At 45.1% G+C, this 12211-nt stretch overlaps 1 protein-coding gene across 1 annotated transcript; it reads right to left on the bottom strand.

Annotated features, from left to right (window-relative positions):
- Positions 1 to 3663: 3663 nt before the first annotated feature.
- LOC138010895 (uncharacterized) lies at positions 3664 to 11128 on the bottom strand. Its single transcript, XM_068857916.1, has 2 exons — positions 4714 to 11128; positions 3664 to 3864 (listed from the first exon to the last, which is right to left on the bottom strand). Exon 1 carries the CDS (start codon positions 10718 to 10720, stop codon positions 4775 to 4777), a length of 5946 nt encoding a protein of 1981 aa, XP_068714017.1. The 5' UTR covers positions 10721 to 11128; the 3' UTR covers positions 3664 to 3864; positions 4714 to 4774.
- Positions 11129 to 12211: the final 1083 nt, after the last annotated feature.

A 12211-nucleotide genomic window follows, 5' to 3' on the forward strand; every position in this document is an offset into this window, starting at 1 on the left:
GAGAACAGTACGTGTTCATTTCTTGGCATTGCTGGGGGCCATTGCGGTTTTGATACGAAAGACAGGACTGGATCAGTAGAAATGGTTCCATTGCTTAGCTGCAATCGAGACATTTCAAGACACAAGTCATTCTTTTCCATTATCGGAATAGAAAACGAAGCAGAGCTTTTACTGGCGAGAGCGTCAATCTTTGCACCACCCCGAAATGTAGAAAATTGGATTATATGTCCTCAACATCGTGCATCTCTGGGCGTCAGTTGGAAACGCAGTTCTCCTAAGTGCTCCATACCAGTCAACCTGTCAATGCACAAAGCAACGTTTGCTAAAAAACCGAAAGCAGAGAGAGGACTGAGCAAATCTGGGTCGCAGATAGTTTTGAAGGAGACAGGAATTTTTCTTCCAGTCGGTGCAGGTCAGTCATGACTTTTTTACGACAATTACGTTAAAGATAAGGGAGAAGAGTGAGCTTTTGATACCCGATTTTATCAGGAACTACAAATGAGCGTTAGCATGATTTTGGAGTATACAGCCTGTACATTTGTAGTAATGCTTACAACGGCAATGTATTATAACCAGTCAGCATGGGAGGTCACCGGGCACAGATGAAAAGTAGATGACACGTGTTTGAAATGGGTTGAAGCAATAGCATTTCACTTTCACCGGAGTGTGTTCTAATTGCCGTAAGCTTCTTGGGAAAGCTGAAAACAAGACCGCGGCCCAGCTGCCTGGTATCGAAAGCGAAGTTATTCTCATGGGAAATATGTCACTGGTAAGTGTAAACGATTTTCAGTAATGATTCATTCGGTAAAACGGAAGTTACATTAACTGAGATTTTTTTCCATACTAGACATTAGAAGAAGCTATATTTATTGGACTTATTATATTGCATACTGGTCCACGAGGGGCTTGGTCCCCTTAGCGGTGCAAATTCTGCTAATACGGATCGCTAAGAAATAGTTACAATCGGTAAATTGCTTTTTCAAAACATTTCACAAAAGACAAAAATCTCTTCTTAAGTACAAATATATTTCCTCTATGTCTGGGGAATAATTTCACTTAAAATTTCACGAAAGCAGCCAGGAAAATGCAAATATATGTTAACTTTGGCGTGCGCGCTTACCGAGAATCGCTGCATTGTTGTAAAGGAGTCATTAAGATAAGAAATTTAATGAACTAACTTGTTCGGCCGTATTTGGGAATATTAAGCCCGGTTTACACAACAGAAATTTTTTGGCACGGCTCGGGTGAAATTGGCAAGGGTCCCAAAAAAAAAAAAAGGTAAAAAAAAAAAAGGTTCGGCTCGGATAAAATTTGCAGTGTAAACAACCTGTCAGTACCAAATTTCATCCGTGCCGAAACAAAATTCTTACCCGTGCTGGGACCTTCGGCGAGGTAGTCCGAGCACGGGTAAAAATGGTACGGGTGCTGAAAAAATAGGCACGGTTCGGATAAAACATGTAGTGTAAACACTTTAAAGGGCCAAATTTGAGCCTCAATTCATATAGGCTAGCGGTTTTTTTTACGTATTTTCCAGATGGCTGCTCATTCTCCACAAAAAATCACGCGGACGTTCTTCATTATAATTGAACTGCGCATGTCTATAAGAGAACTTACCCGGGCCCAAAAATTTTGGCACGGTATTTTTGATACGGTAAAAATGGTGTAGTGTAAACAAAGTTTGCCGAGCTCTTTTTGGGCACCCGTGCCAATTTCACACGAGCCGTGCCGAAAATTTTCTGGAACGTAAACCGGGCTTTAGTCGAGTTATTTTTTTGCAAGTTTATGGACCAAGCCCCAAACTTCCCAAAAATAAATTGACCTTCCCAATAAAGGCCTCACGCTAGTTCAATGACATGTACTAATTAAGCAAGTTTTCAATCATACATTTATTGCAGGAAAATTTTATCGGGGCTTCCCCACTGGCGCAAAGTACACCGGCTTCCGTGTATTTTGGTTCCAACGTCCAGACGCCAGGGGGAAGCTTGTATCTGCCTTTACAGTCCAGCCTTGACGTAACAAGGGATTCCCGCAGCACGAGGCTCGATGACTCTACGCCTCTGACCAAACTGAACGAATTCTTAAACACCAGGAATGTTAGCCCAGTTAGGCATACTGTAACTGTTCCATGGGATGAAGCGAGTGAAAGAACGCGTCGTCGCCATCTTCGCAAGGCACAACAGGCAGTAGGCGCTGTCTTGGAGAAAGTTGCGCCTAAACAATCAGAAAAGTTGTGGTATTCCCTTGTTCCATCTTTGAATCAACAATTCTCCAGTGACAGTGAAAGCGAGGAAAAGGATGTGGATAACGTGCTCATGAATGCCCTTACAGAGTGCTACAGTAATGCGAGTGCTTGGGACACCCGGCGACAGATTCTTTCGATAATGGCGGACAAGGTCACTTTCCAAACTCTGAAGAAATGGATACCTGATCTTACTAGATACAGATTCAGTACTGCAAGAAAGCATACAATGCTTCACGGGAGAGGTGTTCCACCACCACAGACATCCCACACAAAATTGTTCGTGTCAGTCACACAGGTGGATCACTTCTTGGATTTCATTATTAGTTCTCACGTAATCCAGGATTTGCCATTCGGTGAGAAAACCATCACATTGTCAACAAATGAGGTTGTGACAGTTCCCAACGTTATTCGTATGTTAATCCCAGAGTCCATCGTAAAGCAATACCTTGCATATGCAGAGGAATCCAATTTTACCCCTCTCAGCCGCAGGACTCTGAAACATCCTTTCTGTTTGTGCAGCCTCCACAAGAAAGTCGTTACAAGGTCTAGACTATATTAGTTCGGCAGGAGCTCAGGCCTTTGAGGATCTCACCGATGTAGCAAAACGCTTGGGAGACCATCTAATGGGAATGACTTGGGCTAAAGAACAACGAGAACGCCTCATGTCTGCTAAGCAGTACCTGAAAAGTGACTACAAGGTAAGACGGTATTGAATAAGGTGTGCTGAAAAGCCTGCAATTTTTATTTATAGGCTTCTTGTTTTCATTAATTGACCCCTAAACCATCCAACTAGCTTGTGTATCAGACGCTGTATTATTTTGACGTGATTTCTGACAAAGCCAGGCTAGAGGCTTGCATAAGACCAAACGAAATCAGACAACGCAGGCAGCAACAAGCTCGTTCCCAGGGCATTTCCCTTAGAGACTGAGAAGCCCTGGAAACCAGGTCGAGGCTGCATTCACAACGCCCATCCACCTCTGACTCCTTGAAAATCACGCCCATGAATGAATCGATAATTAAAACAAAAATACAATCAATCATTAGGTAAAGACGATAATTGATGATCTAGTCTTGAGCTTGTCCTGCGTTTGTGAGAAAGAGGGAATCAAGATGCGATACACTAACTGCTATTAGCTGCTTCTGTTAGAGGAAGAATAAATAAATAATGAATTTTATAACATGACAGGTGCATGTGTCCAAAAAATCATGTGTCGCAGACCACTGCCGGCAGTACGCCTTGAGTGACCCCAGAGATCGGGATTTCCAGGTTCTTTGTGACCACCAACATACAGATTAATGTGACCGCTGTGATGCGATGACAGAAGCTCTTTTAGACATCAAAAATGCCCTCGCAATGATGACAGAACCATTGTTCGAACGCACTGAACTGTCAATTCACATGGACAGAATATTGAATGCCAAAGATCCAAACGAATAACATTGGTAGAAAAGTGCGCAGCATAAAATCGAACTCAGCAAGAATTCTTGACAACGATACAAACAGAGTTTATTGATACTGAGATCAAAGTTCCATATAACTACGTGTGAATCGAACCACGTGTTTGAACTTATTCTTGATTATGCCGTAGGGTAGTATACCGTATGTCGTATGCCGGTTCGAACTGAAATACAATAATGAAAATAGAAGCTAACTTAACTAATATATTTTATAGCAAAGAGGATAAAACGATATAAACGACGAAACTAGTAAAATGCGGTAAATTCTGTAGCATGTACTACTTCTATTCTGGCTTGAAACGCAATAATCCGCTGTGAACTAGCACAAAACTATAAAGGGATAACGCTATACGATACTAATCTTGGACGTAATTACGATATAAGATGAACCTAGCTAGCGAGGAAAGAAAACTGTAACGAAGTGTCGAACATAAAGGCGACTGACCGACTTAGTGCGATATAAAGGCTATTTATAGCTAGTAAAAGGACTTAACTATACTGAAACGAATAACGATGAAAACTAAAAACTATCCTAAGAAACCAATAAATAGATTACTCACTTTGATTTGCACACGCACTAACTTGACTTGATAACCACGAGTGTAGAGAGAAATCTATGGCCCAATGCCGAGTAGATGTCGACGCAGTGAAGTCTACACTAGAACTAACTAACTGGGAAAACCCTACCAAATATGTAACCAAGAGAGCACGTGTACGAAACTTAGCGGTTTGGGCTATTTCCCTAACGGAAATTACAGTCTAGGGCTGGTTCACCGCAGTAGATTAAAAAATAACAACGCATAGCTAGAAAATGATAATAATACGATAACATTACCGAAACAAAAGCCCGCGGAAATTACTAAACCGAAAACATCGTGTTTCAAACCAACATTCCGGCCCCTTAAAGGCGGTACTGCAGATAGCCTTTACAAGAAGAAAGAAAGCAGGGTTTGAAACACGAGGTAAACTAAACTATACCTACTAGTAATTAATTAATTGATTGATTACATTACATCGTTTAACAGAGTTCCATAATCCACCAATAAGGATAGATTATCAGTGTTCATAATGTTCTTAGTCACTGTTGCTTGATACAGCAGCTGCCTCCAGTAGCACAATCTTGTCGATGGGTCGAACAAGCTCGGATGTACTGGTCTTCACCTTGACGGAACGTACAAGTCCATCGTTACGACTGGCATGTACCTCCAGGATCCGACCGAGTGGCCAGGAGTTGCGGGGCTTGTTTTCATCCAATATCAGAACAAGATCGTCCTCTGCAAAGTTTCTCTGCTGTTTGGTCCATTTCTGTCTCTGCTGCAGCGACGGGAGGTATTCACGAACCCATCGTTTCCAGAATATGTCTGCCAAGTACTGTACTTGACGCCATCTGCGAGTGTAGTAGTTATCATGTTTCGTGAAGTTCCCGGGCGGGACTACAGGACCTGTCCTCAGTAGTAGCAGGTGGTTTGGTGTCAGTGGTTCTAGGTCACGTGGGTCGTCTGACAGCTTTGTGATCGGTCGTCCGTTGATTATAGCCTCCACTTCACACAGCAGGGTGTTGAGGCCCTCGTCGTCCAGCACTTGCTCTTTCATAAGCGCTTTCATGACCTTGCGAACCGTTCGTATACATCGCTCCCATACTCCGCCGTGGTGGGAGCCAGCAGGTGGGTTGAACGTCCACTTGACATTCCGTTGGAGGAGAAATTCGTGAATTTGTGAGTGGTTCCAATCGTTGACTGCCTCTCGTAGTTCGCGTTCTCCCTTCACGAAGTTTCCGCCGTTGTCTGAGCGCATCTCTTCTGGTTGACCTCTTCTTGCGATAAATCTGCGCAGGGCATTGATAAAAGACTCTGTGTCCAGTGATGATGCCACCTCTATATGGACTGCGCGGAGTGTGAGACACGTGAATATCACGCCATAACGCTTGACCTTAGTCCTTCCGCGTCGGACTTCGAACGGTCCAAAGCAGTCAACCCCTGTATAGGTGAATGGCGGTTTCGAGGGAGTTACTCTGTCCTCGGGTAGGTTTGCCATTTTTTGTTGGGCCAGTGGTGCCTGACGTTTACGGCAGCTGAAGCAGTCGTTGAGAACGTTTCGCACGGTAGATCTTCCGTTTATTATCCAGTATCTCTCTCTTGTGAGCGACAGTGTGTATTCTAGGCCCGAATGCCCAGAAATGAGATGGTAGTACTGAATAATGAGCTTGACCACGTGATGCTTCTTTGGAAGGACCACTGGATGCATTGCATCGGTGTTGATTGGCGCTCGCTGAAGACGACCACCAACTCGGATGAGACCTCGCATCAGGATCGGGTCAAGGTTGAATATGTTGCTGGATTTCTTTAGCCCGTTCTTTCTTGTCGGGGTTCCCTGTGGTTTTACTCGTTTGAGAATATCTTGCTCTTCCTTGAAGCATTGGCTCTGAACGTACTTGATGATTTCAAATTCGGCGTTGTTCAGTTCTGCTATGGTGATGGGCGTGGCAGTGCTGGTTGACTGAATGCTGACCGGCTCTCCTGCCTTTCGTTTCTTGCTCAAACAAGAGAAGTTTGACTTGAAGCGCAGCATCCATGCTACGAATTTCTTGAGATGGACCCAAGATGAGAACCGTTCGAATATTTCTGAGGTGTGATCTCGAGCAGTAACTTGACTCAAATACGTAACTGAGTCTTTCTTGACTTCTGGGTCGTCATCGGGAATGGTAGTGTTCATATCAGCAGGTCTTTTTGGCCATGTGTCGCTGGGCTGACTAAGGAATTCTGGACCATGCAGCCAGCGTTGAAGAGAGTCTGCTGACACGCCTCTTGAAGCATCGTCGGCTGGATTGAGTTGGGTGTTGACGTATCTCCACTGAGATGGAGAAGACGCGTCGTGTATCGTCGCGACCCGATTGGCGACGAAAGTTTGAAATCGCTTGTCCTGATTTTCCAGGTAACGCAGGACACAGGTGCTGTCTGTCCAGAAGAATGATTGATTGATTGGTAGACTTAATTCCCCTCGAGACATTTTCTCTAGTCTTGTTGCAACGACGGCTGCTGATAACTCCATTCGGGGAACTGTAACTGGTTTGATTGGCGCAAGTCTGGCCTTTCCCATAACGAACGAGCATTTGACGTTTCCACCTGCATCCGTGATTCTGAGGTAGGTAGCTGCTCCGTATCCCTGTTTTGATGCATCAGAAAAGTGGTGCCGCTGGCACGAGGCGATCCCACCGAGTTCTGGAGACTTGAAACAGCGGTCAACTGTGAGCTGCTCTAGCTTGGGTAGCTCCCGCAGCCATGCCTCCCAGCGATGAATGAATTCGTCTGGAATCTTGTCATCCCAGCCGTACTGATTACGGCATAGGTCTTGCAGGATAAGTTTCGCTTTCAGAATGAATGGAGCGACGAATCCCAGGGGGTCGTACACTGAGCTGACGATGGATAGTATGCCTCTCCTGGTGGCAGGTCTGTCTTTAACTATGATGCTGAAACCAAACGTGTCGGATGACACGTTCCATTGCACTCCTAACGCTCTTTCAACTGGCAGCTTGTCGAAATCTAACCCTTTAACTTGTGCAGCTCTTTCAGACTCCGGCAAGGACTCGAGTACTCTTTTCGAGTTCGACAACCATTTGGTAAGCTTGAATCCGCCTCTTGTAAGGAGCTCTCGCAACTGGTCTGCGAGGGTTACAGCTGCGTCTTCAGTGGGAACTGACTTTAAGCAGTCATCAACATAGAAGTTTCGTTCCACGGTCTGAATGGTTTCAGGGTTGAAGTCAGCCTCGTTGTCTTGGGCTGTTTTCTTGAGTGCGAAGTTCGCGCAGCTGGGAGATGATGTTCCTCCAAACAAGTGGACTCTCATTTCATATTCTTCGGGTTCGCTGTCCAGGTTGCCGTCGGGCCACCACAGGAACCTTAGGGCGTCACAATCGCTCGGGCGAACTCTAACTTGGTGGAACATCGCCTCGATGTCCGACATTAAGGCGATGCGTTCTTCTCTGAATCTCGAGAGGACACCAACGAGCGAATTGGTTAGGTCCGGCCCCTGTAGCAGCTGGTCGTTTAAGGAGGTCCCATGGCATTTTGCTGAGCAGTCGAACACCACCCTGATTTTTCCTGGCTTTTGGGGATTAAACACTGGGTGATGTGGGAGGTACCAGTGGGTTTTTAAAGGTCCCAGTTCCTGGCTTGTTACTTTCCTGGCGTAGTCTTTGGACAGAAGGTCGTCCATGAACGTCTTGTACTTTTGATAGACCATTGGTTCCTTCAGCAGGCGCTTCTTCAGGTGATTAAGTCGACGTTCTGCTAAAGGTCTGTTGTTTGGAAGGCGTGGTGGGGAAGACTTCCATGGTAGGGCCATTTCATAATGGCCGTTGACTAACTTCACCGTTTCCTCCATGGTATGTAAAGCTTTGCGGTCGTTAAGCGACATTGACGTTTTTGTTTCGTACAGGGAGTCGTTGAATTCTTGATTGCAAAACTCCTTAAACCGTTCTTCAAGGGTTTTGTTTGCTTGTAGAAAGTTCACAGTAGACACTTGGGTGGTTGTCGGTCTTCCCAATGGACCATTGAACACCCAGCCTAAGACTGTTCGGGTAGCGAAGGGACCACCATCCTCGCTTTGTCGGATTTCTCTGGGTTGAAAGGCTTCTGGTACGTCACTACCGATTAACAGACCGATCTCGGCGTCTATGTGTGCGACATCGATTCCCTTTAGATACGGCCAGCGGTCAATATCCTCTTGTTTGGCGATGGCCTCTGAAGGGATTGGCAGACTTGGTCTAGAGTAGACCTTCGGGAGCTGAACCGCAAGGCTATCACTTAGATGGAAGGCTTCCAGACTGACCAGGGAGCATTCGATTGGGTCATTTTCGCCCTCCAACGTTGTAAGCGAGAGCGTTGTCTTGGCTCCCTCGAGGTTGAGCTTTCTCAGAAGGCCTTCGGTGCAAAAGGACGTGTTTGACCCAGAATCAAGGAACGCGTATGTCTGAACCATCTTATCTTTGCCCTTGGCTTTAACCCGGACTGGGACGATTGCGAGCCCAGTGACGGAAGAACTTGAAGTTGAATAAGTGTTCCGGACGTAGCCATTGCTAGCTGGACTGGGAGTGGCAGGCGTTGGCTCAGCAGTTTCGCCCTGGTCCCCGTTTGGACTATCTGCTACAGTTAATGTCGTGGAGGCGTTCGTGCTGTCTTTTGGATGGAGGAAGGTAGAATGCTTTCCACTGCATCCTTGAACTCTACAGAAACTCTCCTTTGGGCAGTCCCTAACGAAATGGCCAGGATGAAGGCAGTTACTGCAGAGTTTCTTTTGGTCTATAAACCTCTTCCTCTCATCAAGCGACTGCTTTCGGAACTTGTCGCAGCGTGAAAGCCAGTGATTTGAAGGGCAGAGCAGACACTTGGGCTTAGGCTTCTCAATAGGTGCCTTTGAAAGTGTCACTTCCCCAAGGGTCGAGAAACCACCCGACTTTGGCGGTTTCCTCTGGGGTTTGCCACTCGGAGGCCGCACCTTGTTCTCGTTGAAGATCTTGCCGAATACTGGATGGGTGGCGGCTCTGGCTCTTGCTGTCACGAACTCCATAATGTCCTTAACAGTCACATCCCTTTCTTCTTTCTCGACAATGCGGTCAACGGTATCGCGCCATTTCAAACGAATGCCGTACGGAAGTCTGTCGATGATCTTTTTCAGGTTATCTGGGTTATCCAGCTTGTTGAGGTACCCGATTTGTCTGAGGGTATTAACACAGCTTGTTAATTGGATTGAGAACTGCTGGAGCGCTTGGCCATCCTCGGCTTTGATGACTGGACCTCCGATAAGTCTCTGCACGTGCGCCGCGGCTATTTTGTAGTTTTGGCCATAGCGATTTCGGAGCAATCGTTTTGCTTCGAGGTATCCTTCCTCTTCTCGCATTGATAGACAGCTCTTCATCAGTTCTTTCACAGGTCCAGACGTGTACTGTACCAGATAGTACAGACGGGAGCTGGGACTTGGAGTTTTTCTTTCGACGAGATTCTCGAAGGAACGCACGAAATCGCAATAGTCGATCGGATCTCCACTGAAGACCTGCATATCCGGTTGGGGTAACGTAAGGGACATCACGCCTAGTTGTTGCTGCTGTACGAGCTGCTGCATAGCGCGATTTTGCTGTTCTTGACTTTCCAAGAGGCGATGAAAGGATTCCTCATGGAAGCTACCATTTTGGAGGCTGATTGGTAAACGTGGCGGGTCTGGATATCCTTCATTGTAAGGCTCAACGGAATGCGAATTAATCGGGGTTTCACTAGGCTTATGAGAATCTTTAGGAACTCCTTCTCGCGGCGTAGACGCATTCGTGACCTGTGTCGGAGGCCTAATTGACTGATCTGGCTGGTGGGTGTTACGTGCGCCGCGAATAATTGATTTTCTCGTATCATCCGCTTCCGCTTCGATTTCTTCATACACTTTTCTCTCGGCCTCGGCTTCCGCTATTTCGGCTTGAAGTTCTATTTTGGCTTTCCTTTGTCGAAGTTTTAGCTCCTCAAACTGCAACTCATGCAAGCTTGAAAGATTTGCGGCTCTTGCTTCGAGCGCTGCCTTTCGCGCCGCTGATTTTGCCTTTGCGCTGGCTGAACTCCTTGTTGAACTGACGGCAGAACGCGTACGGAGGGACGCGCGTGACCCGGCGTTACTTATCGAATCATCGGGGCGGATTTGGGTTCTTTGACCTGTCAACAACCTTTGGGCGTCAGGTGCCATTAACCATGACGCAATCTCTCTCTCGAGCTCGGAAGCTAATTCCAGGAGCGAGGCGTAATAATTTTCAGATTCTTCTCTTTCCGGTTGAGATTTAATTTGGTTGTGGTAAGCCTCGTGAGCAATTTTGAATTGTTCCAATACTTCGTCCAACTCCATTTGGACCTGTTGAACAATGTCGGTGGACTCACGTGCAGCGAGTAACTCATTCAGTTTATTGACCGTTTCCGTCACGTTAGTTTCTGCCAATCTGCGGGCGGCCTTTAATTGATCGATCGATGATAGCGGATTAGCGGAAGCCATTGTTAAGATCCTCGATAAATCCGATTAATTGCGGTAGACAACAAAACGACAACCTTGGGTTGAGTTGGCTGACAGATGCCAGAACTTGTCGCAAATGTGCTTCGGAGTGATTGGCGTGAAGATTTGTCAGCGAATTCTTCGAATTCCTTCACGGCAAATCAAATTCGAACTAAATGTCAATTCACATGGACAGAATATTGAATGCCAAAGATCCAAACGAATAACATTGGTAGAAAAGTGCGCAGCATAAAATCGAACTCAGCAAGAATTCTTGACAACGATACAAACAGAGTTTATTGATACTGAGATCAAAGTTCCATATAACTACGTGTGAATCGAACCACGTGTTTGAACTTATTCTTGATTATGCCGTAGGGTAGTATACCGTATGTCGTATGCCGGTTCGAACTGAAATACAATAATGAAAATAGAAGCTAACTTAACTAATATATTTTATAGCAAAGAGGATAAAACGATATAAACGACGAAACTAGTAAAATGCGGTAAATTCTGTAGCATGTACTACTTCTATTCTGGCTTGAAACGCAATAATCCGCTGTGAACTAGCACAAAACTATAAAGGGATAACGCTATACGATACTAATCTTGGACGTAATTACGATATAAGATGAACCTAGCTAGCGAGGAAAGAAAACTGTAACGAAGTGTCGAACATAAAGGCGACTGACCGACTTAGTGCGATATAAAGGCTATTTATAGCTAGTAAAAGGACTTAACTATACTGAAACGAATAACGATGAAAACTAAAAACTATCCTAAGAAACCAATAAATAGATTACTCACTTTGATTTGCACACGCACTAACTTGACTTGATAACCACGAGTGTAGAGAGAAATCTATGGCCCAATGCCGAGTAGATGTCGACGCAGTGAAGTCTACACTAGAACTAACTAACTGGGAAAACCCTACCAAATATGTAACCAAGAGAGCACGTGTACGAAACTTAGCGGTTTGGGCTATTTCCCTAACGGAAATTACAGTCTAGGGCTGGTTCACCGCAGTAGATTAAAAAATAACAACGCATAGCTAGAAAATGATAATAATACGATAACATTACCGAAACAAAAGCCCGCGGAAATTACTAAACCGAAAACATCGTGTTTCAAACCAACATGAAGTGGAATGCGGCAAAGGTCTATTAATTATTTTATTATGTTAGTCTTCTTCGACAGTTAACTTCCTATCTTTCAACTTGAAAATGGCGTCATAAAAACTCCGAAACGTGGTTCATTCTTATCGCTAATTTTTACTTGCTTGTAAAACAGAAGGGATATGGGAAAATGCTAGTGGCAAGCTCCCCGAGCTAAGATCTATAATAACTTGTCAACTTATCGACATTTACTTACGTCCACACATGGTATTTAAAATGAAAATAGTCGCCATCGAAAAGGATGGAAGAAAAAAATTTATTGTGGTATTAGCAAGAGTTTCCTGGTCTTGAAGGCTGTGCGTTACAGCCGTTTATCAAG

Source organism: Montipora foliosa, chromosome 7, assembly GCF_036669935.1.
Source record: "Montipora foliosa isolate CH-2021 chromosome 7, ASM3666993v2, whole genome shotgun sequence".
NCBI lineage: Eukaryota > Metazoa > Cnidaria > Anthozoa > Scleractinia > Acroporidae > Montipora > Montipora foliosa.

What these genes read in the sequence shown, in the direction of transcription:
- LOC138010895 (XM_068857916.1), bottom strand. Translation starts at nt 10,720, where the DNA reads ATGGCTTCCGCTAATCCGCTATCATCGATCGATCAATTAAAGGCCGCC.